At 48.4% G+C, this 27,006-nt stretch overlaps 1 protein-coding gene across 2 annotated transcripts in view; it reads left to right on the top strand.

Annotated features, from left to right (window-relative positions):
- NIM1K (NIM1 serine/threonine protein kinase) overlaps positions 1 to 18,733 on the top strand; it is a 63,165-nt gene extending 44,432 nt beyond the window's left edge. For both annotated transcript variants that reach the window (XM_025867327.2, XM_025867329.2), the window contains exons 2-4: positions 636 to 1,650; positions 15,524 to 15,792; positions 17,864 to 18,733. In XM_025867327.2, coding sequence (XP_025723112.1) covers positions 1,359 to 1,650; positions 15,524 to 15,792; positions 17,864 to 18,613 — 1,311 coding nt within the window. In that variant the 5' untranslated portion in view covers positions 636 to 1,358 and the 3' untranslated portion in view covers positions 18,614 to 18,733. The remainder of the gene's footprint in view (positions 1 to 635; positions 1,651 to 15,523; positions 15,793 to 17,863) is intronic.
- The last annotated feature ends 8,273 nt before the right edge of the window (positions 18,734 to 27,006 follow it).

The following is a 27,006-nucleotide window of genomic DNA, read 5'->3' as shown; positions in this document are numbered from 1 at the left end:
TCACTGAGGATGCCATAGGCTTTAAACCCTCCAGCAACACTACCCTCGGTTTCTGCACCTTCAGAATGAACTCTCAGGCCTGGAGGCTAACACCTGGTCAGAAATACCCAGAAAATAAGCCTGGGAGAAAAATTAGCCTTTGTCATCAAATGGCACATAAAGAGAGAGTGGGAGCAACCAATATAGGAAAAATTGTACAAGAACATACAGTGTAACAGGAAATATAACACATTGTTATTTGAATCAATGTAAGAATTTTTGAAAACTGATATTAATAGAAAATCCTTATCATCATTAGTGCCATATTATTATTTTAAAAGTCTGGCTTTAAAGCAATTCAAGGCAACATGCATATTTTCCTAAATGTCAAGAAACAGAAAAATAGTTTTGCTAAAAATATTTACAGGCTGTGAGGGCTTTTCTAAAATGTAGATTGAGGAGTGTGTGTGTGTAGGGGGGTATACATTTTCTTCTTAGTAAATCATATATAATCAAGCATTTACTACTGAGAGTCATAACTGAAATTTGTGGTGTTTTTTTTTTAAATCGATGCTTACAAGGCAGTTTCATTTCATTATAAATCCTGTACAGTACATTAGCGTAGGCTAATAAATTTTCTTATTCTCTGTTCTTAGGATGAATCAGCACCTGCCAAATTTTTGAGACAGCTCACGGCTTAGAGGAAGGCTCATCTAAATAAAGGCCGGCTAAAGTGACATTGCAGGGACTTAATCCTTCTCTGGTAGCCCGTGTGACCAGAAGGCCGATTTGCAAGTTTCTTCTTTCCTGGGGTCCAGATCATTGGGTCCCCGGGGCCCTGTGACTTGCCAGCAGGAGAAGTGCAAAATGAAGGAGGTGGGAGCAGAAGGCCAGCAGCAGGGACCTGGGGGCCTCCCCGGGGCTCTCACACACCAGAGTGGAAGATTCTCGGGCCATCAAAGGAAATAGCAAACTGGAGCCTTTGTCCTGGGACGTGGTCACCTACCACAGAGCATCGGACTGCATGGGCAGCCAGAAGGTTCCTGGAGCCCGATCAGGGAAGTGGTTATGGTAACTGGATGTGTGCGTGCCGGGACAGTGAGAGCTGGGCAGTGCACTGTGAAGGAAGGTGCGAAATGTCTGCAGTGAGGGGGGCAGCTCTCGGCTTGGCTGGGCAAGCTCTGCACACCTGTTCGCCTCTGCCCTCCTCTCCCTGAAGCCAGGAGACTGCGTGGTTCTGCAGGCCAGCTGCCAGGGACACGGGGCTCTGGCAGGCCCTAACGCCCTGCACCCACGCCCTGGGCCCTTGGCGCTGCTCCCCACACGGCCTTCCATCGGTGCCTCTCGGCCACGACGGAGATGTGAGCCTGTGGTGGACGATGACTGCAGTGTACGCGAATGGAGGCGGCCTGGTGACCCCCCACTATGCCAGGTGGGATCGGCGGGAAAGCGTGGGAAGCGGAGGTGCGGCAGAGCGCAGCCCGGACGAGGAGGAGGGGCAGCCCCGTCAGCTGACACCCTTTGAGAAGTTGACGCAGGACATGTCCCAGGATGAGAAGGTGGTGAGAGAGATCACGTTGGGGAAACGGATTGGCTTCTACCGAATCCGAGGGGAAATTGGAAGTGGGAACTTTTCCCAAGTCAAGCTCGGGATTCACTCCCTAACCAAAGGTAGGATCTGACCTTCCAGGATCATCTCCCGTGGCATTGGGAGCTGGTCTGGGGAAGGGGTTAGGAGGCCAGGACCAGGGCAGCAGGCGAAGCGACATCACTGAGGCCCTGAGGGTCACACACCTTCCATTGTTACCTCAGTTGATTTTCACAGGAACACTGTGAGGTCAGTATCTTTATTTCCATTTACAGATAAGAAAAAACTGAGATCCAAAGAAGTTAAATATAGTGTCGGCAGTTCAACCTTGAAAGATTTTAACTCTAAAAACTCTCCTATTGTACCATGTGGATGAACTCGCTCAACGTTGAGGGGACCTTGTCCTTTCCAGTTTAGGCCTTGGAGAACTGGAGTGGGGTGTGGCTGGTTCCCAGGCAACTCGTCTTCCAAGTCCTTATTTTTTTTTTAAAGATTTTATTTATTTATCTGACAGAGACAGCAAGAGAGGGAACACAAGCAGGGGGAGGGGCAGAGGGAGAAGCAGGCTTCCCGCGGAGCAGAGAGCCTGATAGGGGGCTCGATCCCAGGACCCTGGGATCATGACCTGAGCCGAAGGCAGACGCTGAACGACTGGGCCACCCAGGCGCCCCCCAAGTCCTTAGTTATAACCTCTGTGTGTGTGTGAGAGAGAGAGAGAGACAGGATGGCACAGGAGACTTCCCAGGTCACCACAGTCAGTGGATAGCAGGGGTCAGACCCCCCTTCTTACCCAAAGCTGCTACTTCTGTTATATTTGGGGAAAAGGCTTTGGATCTCAGGACCTGCTCTGTTCTGGTCTACTCTGTACTACTTCTCATTGTTGCTTGGCTCCTTGCTTCTACCAAAGACCCATCCATGCTGGCTTGGCTCCGGACACTCTGGATCCCAGACCAGCAGCACCCACCACTCTGGCCTCAGGCAAGAACTATGCAGAGAGCCCAGCAGCCCTTTGCTGGCCCAGCTTGGTGTGGGCATTTCCCCATGTCACCTGAAACTTAGCTGAAGCCTGGAGATGATCATAAGGGAGTTGTAAGGCAGAAAAGAACACTTGCAACTTGGTATAATTTACCAACTTCCTAAAGCCCACAGACTCCCCTGTCCCTGCGAGTTCTGTACCGACATTTTCTCACCTTAGCCCCAGTCTGCTACCATAAATCCAGGGCCGCTTTTTTTTTTTTTTAAGATTTTATTTATTTATTTGACAGAGAGAGACACAGCGAGAGAGGGAACACAAGCAGGGGGAGCGGGAGAGGGAGAAGCAGGCTCTCCACTGAGCAGGGAGCCGGACATGGGGCTCGATCCCAGGACTCTGGGATCATGACCCAAGCCAAAGGCAGATGCTTAACGACTGAGCCACCCAGGCGTCCGTGGGGCTGCTCTTTTATATTAGAGTTGTCTTTTTTTTCTTTTCTCCTCTGACCCCCAATCCCATCCCTACATTCGGCCCCTACATAAAAAGCACTCTCACATACACACACATGTGCACACAAATTCCCAAATCACTGGAGCTCCAAGTCTCCTTCCATCTTGCTCGGAGCCCAAGTGTCTGGGTCCACACGTCCTCACGTCTCGGCTGCTCACCTGACTTGTCCTGGTAAATGCCAGTGCTTCTGGGAGCCTCCGCTTCCTCACGTACAGAATGCAGCCAGGGACCGCGCTGACTTTACCCACAGAGGTAGATCTAGTGCTGTAACACGAGTCTGATTGGGACCCGTGGTCTGGAGCAAGAATGAAAGACGGAGCTAAGACACAGGGAGAGGAGAAGGTGGGTAAAGGCAAACTGGGAGAGGAACCCAGAAAGGAGAGCGTGTCCAGTACAGCAGAGAGGCTGTGAGGCGAAAGTCCGAGCGAAGGCCACCGAGCGTGGCCAACTTGGAGCTGTTTCCCGAGTGTGGGTTCAGGTGTTGGATTCCAGTGGTGAGGAGGCAGCATGGGGCAGTGCAGAGAACAGGCACTTCAGAATCGGGCAAATTTGTTTCACCTCCTGCTTCAGTCTCTTACTGGGCACTTACTCTGTGGTCCCTAGTTGCCTCAGCTGTAAAATAGAGATAATGATTCTTTTCTTAAAATTGTTGGGAAAATCAGAAATGACATGCAAAGTACATGTATGGCACAGAGTAACCATCATTGGTACAACTTGATTTTTTACTTAAATAAACTTACTTCAAAAGGAAATGTAATATTATTTAAATAATGAAAAACCAATGTCACTTGCTATGAATAGAAGGTAATGGTAAAAACAGGTAGAATGCAAAAATGTAAAAGTTTTATTATTTATTTATGTATTTTCCCGGTTTTATTGAGACATAATTGACATGTAACATTGGGTAGGTTAAGATATGCATCATAGTGATTTTCTATCTGTATATATTGCAAAATGATTACTGTAATGAGGTTACTTAAAACACCTGTCACCTCACAGAGTTAGGATTTTTGTGTGTATGGTGAGAACTTCTAAGATTGACTCTCGCTAATTAGAAACTTTCAAGAAGTTGTCAAGGAAAATCGCCAAGTAATAGAAAGCAAAACATACCAACAACCAATCTGAGACTTTCTCTTTGCCTTACTTAGGAGAATTAAAGAATAATTCGAATGGGGATGATGTTTTCATGCTGTGATTCAGTGCTATTTAAGGCAGTTTCCCTGCGTGAAAATCATTCTGCACCCCATGAGTGTTACAGGCTCCACTTTGGGAAGCACTGACCTCATCTAGTCCTCCTGCTTTGCAGAAATAGCGCGGGTTCATCTGGCAGCCTCCTTTCTGCCAGTCCTTTTCCCTGTTCAGGGTCTCAGTGACAGCTGTGTCTTTAAGTAGCAGAAGGGCATGCAATAAATATTGTGGAAAGATCCTAGCTTTGGAATCAGTGAGACCTGGGTGGAACTTCCTATTCTTTTTATCTCTTGCTGCGTGACACCGAACAAGTGACCTTATCATTCTGTGCCTCAATTTCTTCATGAATAAAATTTAAACATGCAATGTATTGAATATCTACCATGTGCTTAGACAGAGCACACAGTAAATATTCATTAAATGCTATTATTAGTCTGATTTCAGAAAAGTCTAGGTTCTTTGGGCCTGCTGAGTCACACATCATTGGGTTCATGGAACAGAAGGCTACGCAAATTAGCTCACGTGGAAAGGGGGGCATCGTGGACAGGGGAATTCTGTGCACCCACAGCAGGGAAGCAGAGTGAGTGGCAAGATCGTACTCTCTCCATCTTCTCTTTCTCTGGGTCCTCACGGTTTTTCATTTCTACTTCCCTTGATGAAGGTGTTCCATCTTCAAACTTCGTTCTGCAGAGCGGCTTTCTCTGTGTAGCTATCACAGGACTCCTGGCCAGGAATGGTGGTTGCCAGTCCCATGTTTACATGGTCTCCCGGCATTGTTACCCTTCTCCTTACCACTAGTTTCATTCTGGGCCAGCTCCCATTTTAAAGAGAGAGAATGTGATTGCTCCCCAGCCAACCGATGACAGGCTACCGATGAGAGGCCACCGCTGAGTTCAAGGGCACGCCCACGTCAGGTCAGCGGCAGCCTCTAGGGTGACACGCCCCACAGCCGTGTCAGCAGAGCCTGAGGTCCTAACCAGTGTCTCTGGGAGGGGAGAGTAGTAGAGAGCACAGCAAATCGACGGACACGTCCGCCGTGGAGACAATAACAGGCTGAGTAGAGAAATCACAAGCCAGGAGCAAGCGTCTGAGTCTGCAGACAGCCTGTTCAGTGAGGAGGGCAGAAAGACGAGCAGCAACAATGGAGATTGACGTAGTGACCTCCTGCTCGAATGCCACAGGCTTCTCATCTGCGGTATTGCAAATTAACTGAATCCTAGCTCCCTGAGTTCCAGAGAACATGGCATCTTCCTGCTGTGCAAACTGGGTGCGTCAGTGGCCTCACCCACATGCACTCCTCACTGCCGACCTGCCACAGCGTAGCCCTACTGTCAAAGGTTCAGTGTCACCCTCTGGCTATGGGACATAGTGCAGAAGAGGGGGGTGGGGCCCAAAGCACAGGCAGTGGGAAAATCAGGTCAACGAGCAAGTTTAAGCAACAGAAAACGCAAGGGCGGGTCACTGAGCAACAGAGAAATGAATCCTGGGCCTCACCTGTAGGCCCATCCCGTAAAGGCCTGGTCCTAGAGCTGCACCCCTCCTCTCTTCTGCGGTTCTGCCTTTGGTGAGCCCCCTAATCAGGAAGGAGCAGGAAGGTGACAAAGCAGTTGAGAAGGGGGCAGGCGGGAGCCCAGATGCAAACGGATGTGAGGGCTCCGGAGAGAGGGGGGGTGCTCGGGTACTGGGAGGTGGAGTCTCAGACTGGGAGACTTGGCTGAGAGAAGGAGGGGGGACATTTGGCCACCTTGAGCTGACCGGGGTGGAAAGAGATGCCACCTGCCTCCAAAATCTTCACCGCTGAAAGGGGAGAGAGAGTGGAGTGGCCTAGAAAGCCACGCTGGGCATTTCAAATAGCTGCCCCACTGCCTGCCACATCAGATGGTGTCGCTTGACAGAGCTTGTATAAATCGGGTCCCCATTCAAAGCCAGCTGATCCAGAATTGTCATCAGGTTGTCTAGGAAATGGACAGCCTAAATGAGACAGTGGAGGGGTTCCCAGGAAAGCAGAGGGTTTGGGTGCCGGGAGCAGCTTCCAGGACGGTCGTTTTTAAAGGGCCCCAGCTGTTCTGGATGGATCTCTAGAAAGAAGGCTCCAGGAGAGGCCCCTGTTGGCTGGAGTTTATTTTTATAGCTACCAGCTCAGATTCCCCTGGGCCTTGCAAGCTGATAGGGCAGCTATGAGTCCCCTTTTAAGCTGATTAGAAATTTCTCAAAAGAGATGATGCACTCAGCTTCTGAATATTTTATGTTCCATCTGTTGTCCCAAACAAAAGTAGACGAGGCCGCGGGTGCCTGTCCCTTTCTCTGTTGCTGTCCTTCCTGGCTGCTGCTTCCCTGGTCTTCCTGTCTGTCACTCTGGTCTCACATTTCTAGAACCCTTCTTTTCTCTCAGTTTACTTATTCATCCGTTCATTCATGCCCCTGCCACCTTCCTTTTTAAAAATACAGTGAACTCTCCTGGGCCCATATTTTGTTCTGGGCCTTACAGAGATGAGTAAGATACAGTTCTAGCCTGTTAAGAACTCACAGTAGGTCACAGAGACAGGATATAATTGGTAGGTGCTGCCACAGGGTAAGGCCAAAGAGGGTGCTCCGCCGTGCCTGAGGGCAGAAGGAAAGGGTCATTGAGCAGGACAGGCTCATAGTAGGTCTTGAGGTTTATGAAGGGCATGGAGCTATGAGCCAGGGAATGGAGTCTTTGGAGATTTAAAAGGAATTAAGCAAGGGGGACACAGAGGGTGATGCAGGCAGTGACTAGATAGATCATGGAGAGTTTTCTTGCATATTTGGGGTTTGTCATTTAGGTACTGGGGAGCCACTGAAGAGCTTTAAGCAAGCAATTTACACAAGTGATTTATATGAGTTTTCAGTGAGGAAAGCAAATTGAAGTTGGGGCATGACAAAAGTCAGAGAAGTCAGAAAAAATATTAGTCTAATTGTCCAGATGAATGATGATGTCCATCTCAACTAAAGAAGCGACAGGTGAGCACCGGGATGGCTCAGTTGGTTGAGCCTCTGACTCTTGATTTTGGTTCAGGTCATGATCTTGGAGTCGTGGCATCAAGCCCTGTGTTGGGTTCCACGGGCATCTGGGAGTCTGCTTGAGATTCTCTCTCTCCCTCTGCCCCTCCCCCTGTTCTCCCTCTCTCTCTCAAATAAATAAGTAAATCTTAAAAAAAAAAGATTTGTTCACCCCACAAAAAAATTTTTTTAAAAAGAAGTGACAGAAAGGATGGAGAAAAGGGGATGCATTTGAGAACTATTTCAGAATATTGGAAAACCCTGTGGTGAGTTGCATGGGTAAGAGCAGGGAAGGAGAAAAAGTATTGAAGGTGACCCCCGGGTTTCCAGCTTTAACGACTCAGCAGTGAAGAGTGACTGTAGGAGAAGAAACGGATTTGAGAGTAAAGATTTGGAAGCACTGGGGGCGCCTGGGTGGCTCAGACGTTAAGCATCTGCCTTTGGCTCAGGTCATGATCTCCAGGTCCTGGGATTGAGTCCCGCATTGGGCTCCCTGCTCAGCAGGAGGCCTGCTTCTCCCTCTCCCTCTCCCCCTGCTTGTGTTCCTGCTCTCGCTGTGTCTCTCTCTGTCAAAGATATAAATAAAATCTTTAAAAAAAAGTTTTGGACGCACTGACTTGGAGGAACATGAAGGTCATGGAGTCCAACAGCCACCTTGGAGCCCAGAAGAAAGTATGAATGGGAAATAAGACTTTGGGGCTTAACAAATCCAGGGAATAGTGAAAATATTGGGTGTTCTCCTTACAGGCTCCTTGGTGTCATTGTAGCATTTTGATCCTTAGAGTTTCCCCACATGGGTTATAAATAATAACTATTCAAGAAGTATTCGGTGAATTAAATTAGTATAGAATTTCTCATGAAAACCTAGAAATGGCAGAGAAGAGATTTTCAAGGGAGCAATGCATAGCAGTATTCTCTGGTAGGTCCTCTCTCTGTCCCCTCCTGGCAGATAGGACTGGGGACTAACTCAGTCTTGAGTCAAGCTTCATAGAGAAGGCCCACAGACTTTAAAGAAGTAATATCTCCTTTGAACAACATTCATTAAAACAGCAATTAAAGCTTGTTTTCTTATTTTAAAAATTGCTGCTTAGTGGCTTTGGTGAATCCATCCTAAAAATAAGTCTACTATTAGAAATACTAGAACCCAAAAATGCTCCTTGTGGTCTTATTTATAGTGCAAAGGACTAGAAATCACTGATGTGATCCAACGACATAAGAATGGTCAGGTAAATAAAAGCATATATGCTGGATGGGAGGTTATACAGCCATTAAAAATCAGGGTTTGAAGAGTCTATGGTAACATGGAAGGTGCCTGGAACAAAATAGTAAATGAAAAAGCCAAGTGCCAAATTGAGTTTACTCTGCGATGACAAGACTCACCCTGGTTCTTGGGGGGCTGGTGAGAACATTCATTCAACAAGTACTTGTTGAGCACCTACTGTGTATGTAACAGGTAGTCTTCTAAGGACTGGGGATACAGCAATGAACAAAACAGACAACAATCTCTGTCCTATGGAGCTTATATTCTAGTGGGGAGAGACAGACAAAAGTAAGTCAGGAAAGTATTCACTCTGTTACATAGTGATAAGTGATAAGAAGGAAATCGAGGAGGGCATAGGGAACAGTGAGGGCCACATTTTAAATAAGTTGGCCAGGACAGCCTTACTGAGGGGGCGATTACTGACCTGAAAGAAATACGTTCTCTGGCCACCGATGTGGGGGAGAGAGTGGTCAGACAGAAGGGACAGCAAGCCTAAGGAGGGAGGGTGCCTGTGGTACCCCAGGAATGGCCAGGGGGCTGAGGCCAGGGGGCAGCAGTGACCAGATCATGTGGGGTCATTATGTCATAGGAAGGGCTCTGGCTTTTCCTCTGAGTGAAACCAGAGCCCTCTGAGGGAGCAGAGAAGTGACATGATCTGGCTTATGCTTTAATAGGATCACCCCGGCAGCTCTGTTGAAAATAGACTGCAAGGGGTCAAAGGCAGAAAAAGAGAGATCAGTGAGGAGCCTATTGCAGTTATCCAGGCGAGAGAGAATGGTGGCTTGGAGCAGGAAGGCAGCAGTGGGGTTCTGAGAAGTGGCTGGATTCTGGCTGTGTCTAGAAGGTAGGGATAACAGGATCTGCTGACAAATTCAAAGTCAGATGTAAAAGAGGACTCAGATATTCAAAGATTTGTGGTCTAGACAAGCATAAGACTAGAGTGTCCATTTGCTGACATCAGGAAGACTGTAGGAGGGGCAGGTTTGGGGTGGGGGGAGATCAGGAGCACAGTATTGAACATGTTCTGTTGTGCATGCTTGTTACACATCCATTACACATATATGGCAGGTGCTGTGGGTGTCTCCCCGCCTCCACACACATCATGTCTCCTAGCACCTTACCAAGTCAGTGCATGCGAGCCTGGCCTCCACGTGCCAGTCTCACCATCTCCGAGCCTCTGGGCTCTCTCTAGCTGCTGGAGCCTGCTCTTCCCGCATGCATGGGAGGCCAGAAATAGACGGAAATTTATATCCCCCAGAGCAGCCGACACCAATTACTGGCAGTCGTTGATATATAAATACCCCAGTTCTTCTCGTGATATTTAGGCACAGTAACTCTTAGCAGGTCTGACTGGTAACTTGCTTGGTAACACACCATTTCCTGACCATCTTTCTTTTCCCATCTCTGTTTCTCATTCTTCTACCTGTATTTCCCAGGTTACCTCCTTTGTCCACCTGAATCCCTGCCTCAGGCTCTGCTTCAGGCAGAACCCAAACTAAGACAACTAAGGGGAGAGATCATATAGGCAGACATGTTTATGCATCTGGAATCACTAAGGAAATGATTGTAGGGAAGGAGTCCAAGGACGATGCCTTCAGGTAGCCAACATTCAGGGGCTGCAGAGATGAAAAGAACACAGCAAAGGAGCCTTGGAAGTAGGAGGGGCAGGAGAAAAGACAGATACCATGTGATTTCACTGATATGTGGAATCTAAAAACAAAGCAGATTCTTTTTTTTTTTCCCAAAACAAACAGATTCTTAAATACAGAGAACACTGGGTGCCTGGGTCGCTCAGTGGGTTGAGCATCCCATTCTTGATTTTGGCTCAGGTCATGATCTTAGGGTCATGATCTCAGGACTGTGAGATCGAGCCCCGTGGGCTCTGCGCTCAGCAGGGAGTCTGCTTGAGATTCTCTCCCTCTCCCTCTACCCCCTCCCCCACTTGCACACACGCACTCTCTCTAAAATAAATAAATAAATAAATACAGAGAACAAACTGGTAGTTGCCAGACATGAGGATGGGGAATGGGTAAAATAGGTGAAGGGGATTAAGAGCTACAAACTTCCAGTTATAAAATAAATAAGTCATGAAGAGGAAAAGCACAGCATGGGCATGTAGTCAATGCTATGGTAATAACGTTGTGTGGTGACTACTTACCGAGGTGGGCATTAAGTCATGTGTAGAAGTTGAATCACTGTGTGGTCCACCTGAAGCGAATATAACATCATATTCAGCTATGCTTCAATAATTAAAAAAAAACAAAATAGAGCTAGGAGAAATGCCAGGAGTGTGTGTTGCCCTAGAAACCAAGTGGTAAAGGTGCTTCAAGGGGGAGGGATAAAGCCTAAGAACTGACCATCAGTTTTAGCAACTTGGAGGTCATTGGTGACCCTGAGTGGTCTCCAACATAGGGTCTGCATTCCCTAGGGGATGCCCAAAATGATTCACTGGGTGAGGGAAGGCAATATTAGAATTTCCATCTATATTTATTTGTCATTCTATCTTTTTAATTTCTATGATTATATATATTTAAAATGCATATATTAGTAGTACATGTATATAATTTATATATATATATATATATTAGAGTAGTGCTCAAAATATTTTATTGATAAAGAAAGCCAATCAGAAGGTATATAGACAAATACCCTAAGGTATCAAGGTCTTTCCGGCTTCCGAGACCTTCTCTCTTACACATCCTTACCATTAGAACCTCCCCTCATCGCCTCTTCTCTACTTTCCTCTAGCTAACGGTCAGATTCCAGAGAAAGCCTCCAAGTCTCCCCTGACCCCAGACTAGGGGCACACCCCCTTGCTTTATGCCCACATTGCCTCCCACACACTTACCCTGTAAGCCTCCTTTGCCAGCGACCTTCCAGATCCACTCTCCTCCCTCATTCTGCCCTCTGCCCAGGCTACCTCAAGTCTCCTTAGTTCTCTGGGTTCCAGTTGGCTTTGGTCTCTTGCAGGGGACCAAAGGATGGAGAGGGAGGGCCTGATCTCTGTTCTCCCAGCCTCTCACCATAAGGTTGGCTCAGCCTGGCTGTGTGTCTGGAAGGAAGGTCTCAGCTCCTCTCACGGCAGGTTTCTCTACACAGCACTCTGTGTTCTAATATCTGTTTTCTCCCCTTGTCCCTTTAGTCCTACAGACATATTTTGTTTGGTCCATTCGAGGTCTAAAAATTTGAATTTGTTGCTGACATTTAGTGATTGGAATATTTGCATAAAAATTCAGATGTCTGTGGCACTTGGGTGGCTCAGATGGTTAAGCGTCTGCCTTCGGCTCAGGTCATGGTCCCAGGGTCCTGGGATGGAGCACTGCGTCGGGCTCCCTGCTTCTCCCTCTCCCTCTGCTACTCCCCCTGTTTGTGCTCTCTCTGTCAAATAAATAAATAAAATCTTAAAAAAAATTTTTTTTTTCATATGTCTGGCTTCTCTTGAAAAAATCAGAGATTTGACAACACTGAGTCTACATTCCAAACAGGGACAACTGTCTGGGTGGAGTTTGCACCTGGCCATGTACTCCTCAGGACTCCGGCATCCCCACCTACTCCCTATTGCCTCACAATAAGCTTGCCACCCTCTCCCCACCCTGGCCTCTCGAGATATTTGAGTTTGCAAGTCCTAGTTTAAGGAATGTGTTGCCCACTACACGGGACCTGTGTCAGACTCTTTACTCTATTGGAAGAAAGGGGAAGGCTACTCTCAAACGTGTCTATTCTCTCTCCCCTGGCAGCACCAAGAGAGTCCTGTCTGTGGGATTGTCATAATCACCTCCTAAACCACGAACCTGCTCTCAGGCCCATTTGTCTATCCGTTCCCCACAGTGTAGCCAGAGTACTCATTCTGACATGGAAATCAGATGATCATACCCTCCCTTAAAACCGTGGACCGTCTGCCACTGTCCTACAGATAAAGGCTGCCTTTCTTGAAACTGCCTCCAAGGCCCAGGATTTTCCGACCCTGCCGACCACACAAGGCTGGTTTGGGCCCACTCCCCTCATTCTCTATGTCCAGCATAGTGGGCTCCCCTCCCGTCCTCAAACACACAGGCCGTCCCTCGCTCAGGCCCGGCACACCTGTGGCTCCCACGGCCACGGGCTGGGCCTCCCTCCTCACCTCGTGGCCGCGGCTCAAGTGTCCCTTCCCAGGAAGGCCTTGCCGTTCTGCCTGTACTCCTTCCTCCCCTGGGCTGCACTTGTAATAGGGGCTTTTCTCAAAGTCCCTGTCCCTCACCGGACTGTAGGGACAGTGTCTTCATTGCCTGGTGCACGGTAGGTGCTCACTTGTCCTCACTGAACACTTGTGGAAAGAGTGGATGTGAAGACCTCGCTCTTGGCAGAAGAGCAGTTTCTGCCACTTAGCAACCATTCCGAATACCAGGGCTTTTTAAAATGTGTTCTATGATTTTGCATTTATGTTATGAAGCATGGCAATAATCTGATTTAACACAAAGTAGAGGGAGAAGTGGGGAGGAGCGTGAGGCCAACTCTGTGCCCAGGGCACAGAGTTCAGAGAAGTCTCCCCCCGCCCCCCCAGCTTCTCTCCTGTCCTACTCTGGTCCAGGCCCTGGGATTGCAGCCTTGCCAAGAACCACTCAAACACAGAATAAAAATAAGGCTAGGATTGCGCTCCAGGGAGGCTTGTGACATCAGCCTGACCGCACCATGACCTGGTTGTTGGGTGCTCGCAATGTGGGAGACAGTGTGTGGCCGCCGGCCAAGCAGCAGCAGAGGAGCTGCGCGCCCTCCCAGAAGTTGGGGTCAGGATCAAGGGGGGCCAGAGCGGGCTCTTCTGCAGGCCATCTGCCAGATTCAAGGATGGAGCTCTTTATTCCAGCCCTTAAAAGAGCAGCTCACCTAACAGGCTACCCAAACCAAAAGTTTCTGTTTCTGGTAAGCAGGTGTAGTGAATCTTAATCCTAAAAACTGAACAGTTGAAAAGCCACGAGCCGGGCGGCGGCATGCCTCCGGGCTTTGTGTGTGTGCTGCGGGGGCGGGAGGGGGGGGTCTGTCCCTGGGACTCTGCCTGCAGAGGTTATGTAAACCCCAAGGGTTCTGCTCGCTTATGGCTCGTCTCCTTCTTCCCCAGTATTGCCTCCACCAGAGCAAGTGTGGTCACATCAGACGCCAGTGGACCCTGCCCCTTTCTATTCCGGAAGCGCTAACGGACCTACGTTTAGTACCAACAGTGCTCCGATTTCAAACCAGCCGCATCTGTTTTCATGCCCACAACCACTGTGCCAAAGTTCTTCAAAACAGTTGTTTGGCAAGTGGGTCAAAGGGGGTCTTGCAGTCCTGTTTTCCCCTTTACTTGCCTGGAAACTTCTTTCCTCACCTCATAGAAAGGCTGGTCCAATTCGAACCAAAAAGTGAATTGTTTCACTTTGGAGTAGATTCATCATTTTCAAACATTAACCACTTTTATTACACAATTTATGTTAATTGTATAAATTAATCGTAGGAAAATTAGAGAATACAGGTAAGTGAAAAATTTTTTTAAAAACCACCCATGATCCCCTTATTTTTTTTAAAGATTTTATGTATTATTAGAGAGAAAGAGAGTGAGAGCGAGCACAAGCAGGGTGAAAGGCAGAGGAGAAGCAGGCTCCCCTCCAAGCAGGGAGCCCAATGCAGGGCTCGATCCCAGGACCCTGGGATCATGACCTGAGCCAGAGGCAGATGCTCAACCGACTGAGCCACCCAGGCGCCCCATGATCCCCTTATTTTTTTTTTTTACTTTAATTTTTTTATTGTTATGTTAATCACCATATATTACCCATGATCCCCTTATTAATAAAATAACTATTATCTAAACATTTTGGTGCATAAGTTGCCAGATTTTTTTGTATGCAGATGTATATTTATATAAATGTAAATGTATGCAAATGGATATTTGTATTTTTTTCTCACTTGTTCTCTATTGAACATCTCTTCATTTCAATAGATAAAGATCCACATCATTATGTGGATAGCTGCATGGTGTACTGTTACAGAGATAGATGAACCAGACTTCACTTTAACCCTCTGTCTTGCTGGGTGCTGTTCTCAATATCACAGAAGTCTCCTTCCACATCCTGTCTTGTACACGTGTCAGATGATTTAAGATTAATTGCCAGAGGTGAAATGGCTGGGTCAAAACGTGCAGCCATTCTTAGGACTCTCAATACATAATAGCAAACTACAGTCCAGAACGATCGGACTGGCAACCCCTCCCTCCAGCTGCGTGTCCCACTGCGGGTCCATCTGCTCGTGCCCTCCCTGGGACTCTGCACACGCTGAGCGCCGCTGTGGCCTGCACGTGACATTATGTGCCTGGCATGGACAAAATCAGATAAAATATAACCACACAGGAAGGGGTAGGAGGGGGAGACAGACAAGGAATCAACATTTAGAGGCCAGTGTGCTGAGATCATTGGACAGAGAATACACGGAATCGGAGTGTCCTGGAAGAGGCTGGTTCTGAGGCTAGTCCGCAAGGCTCATCAGCAGTTACCTGCATAAAGAACAGGGAAGCAGTGGTGAGCCAGGCAGAGGACATGATCCAGGTGGGGGAAAGGCCCCAGACAGGGATGTTCAGTCCCTTTTTAGCAACGACAAACAGTTGTGTAACAGTTGGACTATAGCTGTGCGTGTGGTGGTGGGAACTGTTGAACAGGGGTGATGCCTGAGGAGGCAGAGGGTGTGGATTGGGTCTGATCTGGGCTAAGCAAAGAAGCTTTAACTTTATCCAGAAAACTGGATAAAGATCAAACTGAAACTTCCTTGGAAGGCAGGAGTTGGCATCAAAATCTGTGCGTGGAAGACTCACGCTGATCCAAGGGATGAGCACTGATCTCAACTCAAGAATTGCTGTCATCACGCTCTGTGAGCTTGGGAACAGCCGTTTACCTTCTGTGTCTAGTGAAATAAAGGGGCCAATCTAGGTCCCCTACAGTTCTAAATCTCTCTATGCGCCTAGGAACACTGGCACATCCCCTGACTTTTTTTTTTTTCCTTCCAGAAAAGGTGGCCATTAAGATCCTGGACAAGACCAAGTTAGACCAGAAAACCCAACGGCTACTATCCCGTGAAATTTCCAGCATGGAAAAACTGCACCATCCCAACATCATCCGTCTGTATGAAGTTGTGGAGACTTTATCCAAGCTCCACTTGGTGATGGAGTATGCAGGAGGTGGGGAGCTCTTTGGAAAAATTAGCACAGAAGGGAAGCTCTCAGAGTCGGAAAGCAAGCTCATCTTCTCTCAGATTGTGTCTGCCGTGAAGCACATGGTGAGTGGGGGTGAGGAGTGGAGTCTTGCTCCCACACTCCCCACAGTGGGAGCATGGGCTTTGGTTCACCTCCATCCAAGCATCCCAGAAGGCTTTAGTCCAAAGCTTGGATGAGATCACACTCTCAGCCTCTGAAGCAACGCCCAGGGATCTCCAGTTACACGGCAGCCTCCTGCCTTCTGAGGCAGTTGGCAGGAGTTGCTCCGAGTAGCGGGATGACCCTCACCAGGTCCTGGCCACAGCCATTCCTCCACACCCATCCTCCATTACCAGAGAGCTGGCTCCTCGCTGCTGCTTGGCCCTGTCTACCTGCCTGTGTGTGTAGGATGCTCTCTCCCCTCTTACCATGTCTCACATTCCAAATCCTATCCACCCTTCATGTCCCTGCTCAGCTCTGTCTGTGTCTGGAATTTTCTCCAATCTCACATCAGCTCATACAGCCCCTTCTTGCCTTTGGTGAATCCCTCCAGCTCTGGCCGCCTCCGTGCTCAGCAGATTAACACTTGGTGATGTCATTCTTACTTTAGTTCTCCGATTATTTCTTTAGGTAAGTCTGTACTCCTAAAGCACACGCCCTAGTTCCTCCAAGAGCTGGTTCTCCTGTGCCCTCTCCGCCATTGGCCATATTGTCACACACACAGAGGAGCTTGGCACGTGGGCCTGACCACCACCTCTGTGGCTCCATTAGTCCAGAAGTCTGGGCGGTCCTCTACCCAGCTGGCAGAAAAGACACACTTGTCTGGGCTCTGTGTGAGCTGAGAGGCTGTTTCTAGTTTGTTCCTCTGACTGGATGCTGTGGGGTAAGGCTGGGATCAATGACTTTCTGGAAAAATTACTAGAGGGAAGTTAGTGACCTAGGGACCCAAGATAGGCATCAGGAGAGAGAAGGGGAGGAAAAAAACTGAGCAAGAGAGAAGAGCCTGACTGTAATGGCAGTGGGTGTTTCAGACCTGAGGTGTTGGCATTCAAGTGGTCCTATGCTGCCGTGAACTTTCCCAGGGCCAGGGAGTAGGCAGGACCCACATGGAGCAATAGAACAGATGGGAAGAGTCTTCCACATCCTCCATAGAAAAGAAATTGGGCGGGAGAGGAGAAGAGAATCAGGCTGAGTCCTCTGCAGCTCTGTGCCCTGACATTTCTCCCAGTTACCTGGTCTCTGAAGAGAGGAAGAGAGAATCATGGATGTAGATCCAGGTTTCATGGAGTGTGTTGACTCCGTGCCAGGACCTTGCTGAGCACTGCAGATACAGCACCACGCGCCCTCCTCACAGTGATCTTGTGAGGTGGTGGCTGTCGGTATCTCATTTTACAAAGAAAGAAAACACATCACACAGCTGCTACTGTTGAACCTAGAGTTAACCAAACCATCATGCTCCAAAGCCTGGATTCTTACCCCAGGAAGCCCAGCAAAGTAACATTAAACCATCTCCCAAGATCCCCTGGGACTAAGGAGGCCAGGGGTCCCAAGGTTGTCTGTCTGGATCCAGAACGTGAGAGTGGGGGTGGGGCATGCGCTTGACACCCTCAGTGGGACCTGCTGCTAGAACCTTGCCAAATATAGCCTCTTTCTTTCTACTGAATTCTATAAAGATAAAGGAGAACCCTGACCCCCCCCCAACCCCCACAAAGGAGCATGGTTGAAAAGTTGGGGGAGGGTTCTAAACCTTCTTGGTATTAGCCCTAGTCAAGAGACTGCTTAGCCAGGAAAAAAAACATTTACGGCCTCAAATATGAAGGATTAGTTTCACTGTGTTTCAGAACATGCAGTTTCGAAAGATCCAGACCTCATTTCCGCACTAATTCCTGAGTCACATGTGTGGGACAGACTCCAACCTTTGCCCCACTGAAGAACAGAATCTTTGGTCTGTTTGGGGGGTGTATGGGTGTTATGTTTGCTCAGGGTTAGGACAGAGCAGCTCTGGAGGTTTGCAGATCTGAGTCAAGGTGACATCCATTGAACTCCTGTTATTACCCCATCATCACCTCACTGTTTCAAGCAACTGATGCATTTTTTTTTATGTTGGTATTATACCCTGAAAATGATGACTTTTCCCTATGTCTTCTACCACAGCATGAGAACCAAATTATTCATAGAGACCTGAAGGCAGAAAACGTATTTTATACCAATAATACTTGTGTGAAGGTGGGTGATTTTGGATTCAGCACAGTAAGTAAAAAAGGCGAAATGCTCAACACTTTCTGTGGGTCACCTCCGTACGCTGCACCCGAGCTTTTCCGAGACGAGCATTATGTCGGCATTTATGTGGACATCTGGGCCCTGGGGGTGCTCCTGTACTTCATGGTGACGGGCACCATGCCCTTTCGGGCAGAGACCGTGGCCAAGCTGAAGAAGAGCATCCTGGAGGGCGCATACAGCGTGCCTCCGCACGTGTCCGAGCCCTGCCTCCGCCTCATCCGCGGCGTCCTCCAGCCCGTACCCACCGACAGGCACGGGATCGACTCCATCATGAACAACGAGTGGATGCAAGGGGTGCCCTACCCCACCCCTCTGGAGCCTTTCCAACTGGATCCCAAACATTTGTCCGAAACCAGCACCCTTAAAGAAGAAGAAAACGAGGTCAAAAGCACTTTGGAATATTTGGGTATTACAGAAGAGCACATCCGGAACAGCCACGGGAGAGGTGCCCGGAGCTCCATCACGGGAGTCTATCGGATCATTTTACACAGAGTCCAAAGGAAAAAGGCTTTGGAAAGTGTTCCGATAATGATACTACCAGACCCTAAAGAAAGGGACCTAAAGAAAGGGTCCCGTGTCTATAGAGGCATCAGACACACATCTAAATTTTGTTCAATTTTATAAATTGCGTTAAACTGGTGGACATTAACCAAGAGCATTCTTGCTGCTTTTAAATTTTTTCATGGACAACTTGTGTGGAGACATTTTTGTAATTTTTAAATAAATTTAAACTTAAGATATGCATTCCCCCCCAAAAGTCTAGATTTGTTCTCTTGTTCTCAAACTCGAGCATTCATTCATTTATTTAATCAAGAAATATTTATCCAGTACCTCCCATGGGCCAGCACTGTTCAAGGTACCGAGGAAAGAGCAAAGAATGAGCTGGGCTGGGCCCTGGCTCTCCTGTGCAGGATATGCTAGGGCTGGACAAAGGCACTGACGACAAAAAATGCTGTAAGAAAAACATGAGATAGTGACAGATGCTATACAGAGAATTCAAGTCAGGTGATCTGATATCAGAGGCTCACTCCGTGGGATGGGACCATTGTGAAAGGCCACGCTGAGTAGAGGACAATCTGAGATCTGAGTGGGAAGCAGGGGTGGCCCTCAGAAAGCCAGCCAAGAGCATTCTGGGCAGCTAGGAGTTCTCGACTGGGTTCCTCCCAAACAGAGCCTAGTAGCTTATTGGGGAAACGAGCCTGGAGAGGAGGGAGCGGCGGGGAGGGAAACAGGAAAAGTCAACACAAATCAGCCAGTGCTCCGGGTAGTTGGTGCTCAGTCCTGCAGGACGCTCTGACGGGCCTCAGGAAGCACCTCTCGGGTGTCTGACTCCCAGAGTGCAAAAGGGGAAAGCATTGACGCACCAGCTCCTGTTCACCCCTTGTCAGGAGTGGTCCCAGGGGGTCACCTGCCCTGCAGTTCCAGATTGTGTTTAAGTACTACCCCACCCCAGGGCACCACTGGAGCATGTTTTGGAAAAACATCTGCAGATGAGGCTGTGCTAGTGTCAGATGGGCTCCTGGAGCTTCCCACGCCTTAGTGTCAGGAAAGCCCAAGGGACGGAAGAGTCCACAGCGTTGGCCCGAGACAAGATGCAGTCAAGTAGGACCTGCATGACGCTGTCCAAACTCGCGTGGAAATGGTCACGGCCTCCGGGGCTGGAGGGAGAAGTGCGGCTGAAAGGACCTGAATGGTGCCTAGCAGCTGACACAGCCCAGCCCAGGCCCCCCTCCGAGCAGCCCTCTGTTCCGTCCAAACCACCGCAGGCAGCTCCTTCAGGGCGCTGGGGCCTGGAATGACTCCATGCGGTGGGGTGAGTCGGACAGCTTACAGGGGTGGCTCTCAGTTCCAGCACATCAGAATCTCCTGGAGGGCTGGTGGAAACAGACCGTGAGGACCCACCCCCCGAGTTCTGATTCAGTACATATGGAGTGGGGCCCAAGAATGTGCGTTTCTAACAAGTTCCTAGGTGATACTGCTTCTAGGGACGGACCAGGCTTTGAAGACTACGGAGCCACGGTCTGCATCCTGTAGCCGGTCCCGAGGCTACCGACTCGTCCCTCCCTCCCTCCTTCACCCATTCTAAATTTGCGTTACCCGTGGCCAGCGTTTTTGCTGGTCTAATTGGGTAGTATCATGCACACCTTTATCATCATAGACTTGAGTCGGCAAGGGCCCCTGGCTGGTTCAGCTGGTGGAGCATGGGACTCTTGATCTCGGGGTTGTGAATTCAAGCCCCACGTTTGGTGTAAAGATGACTTTTTTAAAAAATCCTTAAAAAACAAAAGATTTGAGCCTTTAATTGCCTTGCCCGTGTCAGGCCGTGTTTGCTACAATCTCTGTTCATTGGTATCCTGAGGCCCCAAAGTTACGCTCCAGGGAATCTCTTGGGTCCGGACATACTCCTCTTTATCTCCTTATGATCATCAGGGTCAATAATCTCCACCAGTATAATAGCTCCTTTCTTTGCCTGATTGTCAACTCACACAGAGACCTCAACGTGACCATGCGATAGCCACGGATTCCAGTTCACTGGACCCTTATTTGGTCCCCTGGGGAAAGCATCCCCCAGCCCCAGGAAACCATAACCTCCGATCTAACTGACCCTGGGATGTAGGAAAGAGAAGTACCAATTTGACTGTGATGGCAAGAGAAGGCTATCCCACTTCTACCCATTGGTGCCCAGGCCTGGGTAGTTTTGTTTAAGATTTTATTTTTAAGTAATCTCTACACCCAGCGTGGGACTCAAACTTACAACCCTGAGATCAAGAGTTGCATGCTCCACCGACTGAGCCAGCCAAGTGCCCCCCAGGCCTGTGTATTTTAACAACAGGGCACACTATCCATCAGGCACTGGAGACTGTTGGGATGCGGCCACTGCCCCACGGCACCGGAGCCGTAGCGGGCCCACCCCTGTCCTGTGAATGCCGGCTGCTACTTGTGCTGAGGCATACAGGAGGGTGAGTAGGTCCCATGGTCAAGGGTCCGTGGCCTTTACCAAAAGAGTCTTTGAGGCAATGTTACGAGAGACCACGGAAACGGATTAGATATTCTCTGGGTTGGAGCCTGATTGTATTAGAGGAGAGACACTGCAGTCAGGACAGGCAAACCCCTTTCTCAGTAGATGTCGGTTCCAGTGAGGTGAGTCGCGGCGGCGCCCATCTGAATTGCTGACTCCGTGGGTCTGGTAACGGCCAGCTCCTGAGGAGACAGCAACATGGTCTCCTAGTGTCACATCACCAGGGGCTCCGGCTCTTCTAGGGCCCAGGAGCCCCCCAGGAGCAGGAGCAGGAGCAGGTCTCTGCCGTGGAAAGCGCGGCTCACTCCAGGCCCCCAGAGCGCTGTGCTGTAACCTCCTATGGGGATGGCCGGAGACCCCACGGTGTGCTTCACTGCCCTGTATACAGCCCGGGGGGCACTGCAGTTTGCAGCAAAGCCTGAACCTGGATCTGCATGTGTGGGTGTGTGGGATCCACTTGAAACTGGCAGCCATGACCTGGGGGTTGGAAGACTATACTAAGTACAATGCATGTACTTCCCAAACCCAGACAGGCCTACCAAACCCTGTGCCTCTGTCTCAGTACTAAGGGGTAGAAGGTGCAACAAATGGTCCTTTACCGTGGAAGGAATGTGTAGCCGTGCCCCCAGGTCACTGGTCCTCTGAATACTCAGTGTGGCAGGTTCCTGATTCTTCCTGGAGTTTATCACCCCCACTCTGGCACACACAAGTCCTACTAGGGGTCTGAGTTCTTGCCACTTTCTGATGCTAAATCCACCCAGCACGTTGTCACAACCCAGTGGACTAGCAGACTTTCGGCAGACGGGCAAGATAATTAAGGTGCTTCGGACTCTCCTGTGACACAGAGCAGGAGATTTACAACTGCCTAGCGTGAGGACAGTAGCTGCCCATCCCTGGGGGATATGAAGTGCTTGGACCCTCATCTGTGAGGGAAATTGAGAAGAATGCATTTTCCAAAGTAACAGCTGCAGATCGATACCAGAGGCTTCCAGGAAGGATACCACAGCCAGCATGGCAGCTACCACTGACTGCCCGCTGTCGTCCTCTCTTCTCCATCACTCTCTTTAGAAGCCTGACGGAGAAGTTAAAGGAGGTTATGATAGACCCATCACCTCTGTGTCCTTAAACATTTTTGATGATCATACTGAGTTTGAATCGTAATACTGACAGCTGCATTTCCTCATGTGATTGCTTGTGATTTACTAACATGACCTGGGAGAGGGTAGAGTTCCAGAGGTTTCCATGTGGTTCTTCCTCCCATAATGTCTCTTCCTCCACAGGTCAGTGGTCTAAATATATTCATCCCAAATATATGCTTGGAGATTGGGGAAAGAACCCCAAGGTGGGACCCACTGTAAGACAGACTTTGGCCTGAATTCCACCCATCACCTGGTTTCCAAAGACCCGCATCCCCACATAAGGCCAGAATAGTGTTTAGGATTCCCTGTGTCTGTTCCAGTGTAGACTTTTTATCCAACAGTCCTTAAAAATTCTGGGTATGTATATTGTATATACTCGTGCCCCAGGGCTCTTCCTCAAGAAGACCTGGCCTTCCCTATTCCTGTGCCCTGGGTCTGTAAATTAACTGAAATCTGGGCCCATGATTTTCCCGTCGTGACAGGCTTTGTCAGTCTCCGCTCACCAGCTTGCCTCTTTTTTTTTTTTTTTTTTTTTTGGTTACACAAGTCAAGTAACACTCTAGCTAGCTGTCCACTCAGAACTCTGACCTATTAGCCCTTGTCACAAAGCCCGGCAGATCAAGGTACCTTGATTTCCACTCCAGCCTGACTGTCCATTCTATTATGTCCATCTTGCCCCTGACACTGAAGTAGTAATACACAGCCTCTGCCGTTCTAGAATCCCATCACCCCTGCTGAGAGTAGCATGCCCGGTTCCATTTCCTACTGTCAAGGCCTGCTGGCAATGGGCAGCCACCACTGACCTTTTCACAGGTGCTGGGACACCCCTCCCCAGAACATTCTTTATTGCCTCAGTGAAGGCAGTGTCCGCCTGGACAATGTAGGTAGGTGGTTCTTCAGTCGACGTTTTCCTTAACACTGCCATCTCCGACTCACTCACTGTGTGCCTTCCTCCCGTCCAAAGCTCTGTAGCCAGCCCAGCTGCACATGGGGACCAGCTTCGGGTGTCCTTCAGGCCAAGCCATGGCTAAATGCTCCTGTGATGATGAACTCTCCCTAGCCAGCCTAATAGTTTTCCCTCGACCTCCACCCCTGGCCCAACACCCTCCAGATCCACTTGAACACATTTTGCCCTGATTCCCGAGAGTACATATTAGCCCGATTCTACAATTCCTTCAGCAATCAAGCTATTTCCTCCCACACAGAGGTGTATTTCTCTGCGCAGGCTGTGTTGACACCATGTTGAGACCTGACTTGATTCTGGGTTTACCATTGGAGGAGGACCTCAAGGAGGTCATTCACCATCTTGCAGGCATCGGCCTCACCAGAGTTCTCGGCAGGTCCTCAGGTGAGGAAGGACAAGCCACTCCTGCCAGCCCCACGTTAGGGGAACCTTGTTTTCAACATGTTCGGGTACATCTACACTGTGTTATTAACCTAAGTTACTTAGGCCCCAGTGTCCCAATCTCTTCCTATCAAGGCTCTGACTTTGATAAAGAATTGTCAAGACAGTATTTTATCCCATCTGCAGCTCAGCCAACCTTACCATTAGACCCCAGGCCTCTTTTAGGTACTTTTCCCTCTGATGCAGGAGATCAGACTCTCCTTAATCCCTGCCACAGAGGCCCCCGAGCTTCCACAGTGGGCCTCGGGGTGAGAGTTGGCTGATTTATGCCTGCATTTTTTTTTCCCCAGGCTTCCCAAGCTGTTAATAAAAACTAGCCAAATGCACAATCTTTCTCATGGGCCTCCTACTGTTCAGGCGCCATAGGTACTTGAAGATCCGGTCAGTTCTCATCCACCCGCACCAAGAGAGGAGTCTGGGGGGTAATCGTGCTGCTCCCACACGTCAGGGCCGGTCAGTATCTGCTTACCAACCGCCCCTTAGTGTTCTGGTGTTAACAGATTACTACAAATGTTGCTGCTTAAACACAAATTACTATCTGACAGTTCTGAGGTAGAAAGAAGTCACAGGTCTCGCCAGGCTACCATCAAGGTGGCATCAGGGCTGAGTTCCTTTCTGGAGGCTCTAGAGAAGAATCCATTTCCTTGCTTTGTCCTGCTTCTAGAGGCTGCCCCCATGCCTTGGCTCGTGGTCCCCCCTCCATCTGCAAAGCCGGCAATGTTGCATCTCTCTGGCCGTCTATACTCACATCTCCCTCTGATCACAACCCAGAAAAGTCTCAGCGTTTAAGGACCTACATGATTAGGGTGGGCCTATCCAGACAATCTAGCATAATTTCCCCATCTCAAGATCCTTAACCTTAATCATATTTGCTTTAGCCAAGCAAGGTAGCATATTCACAAGTTCCAGAGATAGTCATCTTTAGGGATAGGGGTGGGGGGAGTCCTATGGCTACTACATTCTGCCTACTACAAATGGCAGTGGGGGTGACTGCCATGACAGGTGAGTAAATCAGCTCCAACCTCCTATCCCGAGGGTCTGCATTATAGAGCTGTTCTGGGTACTGATTGTCTTAGCCTGGATTCGCAAAAAAAAAAAAAAAAGCCTAAGACAAAAGCTTACATGCACCTCTCTTATTTGGGAGATGATCCCAGGAAGCAGAAGATGCACAGGAGTAAAAACAGAAAAGAGGAAAGCCAATGTAAGGATACACTGCCAAATTGGCCACGGGCAACTGGTAGCTGATTCTACAGAATCTTCAGAGGAAACTTCTGGAATGCTGCTCAGAACTGTCTACCCAAGGGATGAAAGGAGGAAACATTTATCCACCAGCCAAATGTCCACTATTGGTCAAGGGTGGCTCCATGGGAACTTAATTCCTCTGTACTTCCAGGCTATGAAACTGTACCAAGTGAATTCTGTGAGAATCCCACATCACAGTGAGGCTAACGTGAAAGGTACGAAGCAGGAATCCAAAGGAAGGTGCTAGGTCTTCTCTGAGATTCTGGTCGAAGACTGAGTGGGAACAGTTACCACACCTGTGGCTGGAATTGAAGGCAGGGCAGAGAGCATCTGATCCGGGGCCCGAGGGTTTGGATATATAGACCAAAGGCTCTAAGGCTGGAAGAATAAACTTGGCACATTTGAGGAATGGAGGAGACAGGGTAGATGAAAACATTGTGAGCCTCGGTGAGTGTGGTACTGACTTGAAGTAGGCAGAGAACAGATCCCCTCGGAGTTTGCAAGCCTGAGTAAGAAATTTGATACATAGGGTGAAATGTGCTTACTGCAGAGTAAGGCAGTCCAGTCAGCCTTCAAGGAGGAAGCAACTCTTGAGATGAGGCCCCAAAGATCGACAAAGTTTTGCTAAGATGGGTTGGAGGTGCTAGTTTAACAGTATCTGAAAGACATGGAGGCACGGGGACACTTTTGCAAAACTCGTCTAACAAAACTTCTATTCTCTTTTTAACTATAGCTGCCTGCACAATGATTAAATTGGACAAAGATGAATTCCTTTTTACTTCTAAACATTTAAAATGAAAATGTATTTTTTATTATTATAAGCTGGAGCCCTGATGATCTATAAACTTTCTGAGGATTGGTATTCATGATCTTCAGCACCAAATTACTACCTTTATAATAATTTTTTGTGGCGGTGGGGAGGAATCACAGGTCAACTATTTACTTTGACCACCAATTAGTGAAAAAATGAGTGTTTAACTGGTAGCTGATTCTACCAGGGTTTAATTAAAAGTAGTTGCTAGATTTCTTCCCATTCAGTTGATGATGTACTATATGTTGGCTAATTGAACATAATAATAAAAAAAGGTAGTTGCTAGAAATTTTAAAGTGTTCATTTTTATGTCATTACCTAGCTCTAAATTATTTAAAGATCCTGTTAACGGTCCCTGCTCTTCTGACCTCTTTAGTGTTTTTTTCAGGACATATCAAATAGCAGACATGAAGTGTTTCAACCGGGAAGCCTGGGTGGCTCAGTCATTAAGCGTCTGCCTTGGGCTCAGGTCATGGTCCCAGGATCCCCTGAGATCGAGTCCCGCATCGGGCTCGCGGTTCGCTGGGAAGCCTGCTTCTCCCTCTCCCACTCCCCCTGCTTGTGTTCCTGCTATCGCTCGCTCTCTGTCAAATAAATTTTTAAAAAATCTAAAAAAAAAAAAAAAAAGGAAGTGTTTCAACTGAGTCACAGGAAGATCAAAAGTAGCTGTTTGCATCTGTTTGAGTTTTATCTATTAATCTTAAACTTACTCATTAGTGCTCATAAAAACAAAAACCCAGAAGATTAAAAAAAAAGTTAAGTGCCCAAATAGAGAAAGCACAAATTCCAACAAGCAGAGAGGGAAGGATAGAACTCCTAGAGCACATTAATTAGGATAGAAGAATTTGCAAAAGTGATCTTAGAGAAAGAACACTAGCCCATTTTCTAAATGACCCAGAGGGATAGACTGGCCCAGAAAATAAAAGAAATTATCACTAAGTATTGAATCTACACTTGACATGATGATGTGAGCTGAACGGGGCTAGAAAATAATCTGGGTTAATTCCTAATTCATACAATCCTGAGAGTGGATAGGCTCTTAGAGGTGACCTAGTCCAGTGTTACTGCCACTGCAAAAACTCTCTATAAAACCCCTGTGAGCACCATCAACATGTGGCTCTTAGGGGCGCCTGCCTTGTTCAGTTGGGTGAGTGTCCAACTCTTGATTTCGGCTCAGGTCATGATCTCAGGGTCATGGAATTAAGCCCCCAGGTCAGGCTCCACGCTCAGTGGGGATTCTGCTTGAGTCTCCCTCTCCCTCTCCCCTGCTCATGCTCTCTCTCTAAAATAAATAAATCTTAAAACAAAACATGTGGCTCTTAGGTCGGAGGCTCTTACTGATAGTAGGCCATTCTATATGGGCTGTTTAATTTGCTTTTAATCTTTACTTGGCAACCCTTA

Source organism: Callorhinus ursinus, unplaced genomic scaffold (assembly GCF_003265705.2).
Source record: "Callorhinus ursinus isolate GAN/ISIS: 27379988/994484 unplaced genomic scaffold, GSC_fseal_2.0 scaffold3, whole genome shotgun sequence".
Lineage (NCBI taxonomy): Eukaryota > Metazoa > Chordata > Mammalia > Carnivora > Otariidae > Callorhinus > Callorhinus ursinus.
This window is presented reverse-complemented; position numbering and strand designations above follow the sequence as displayed.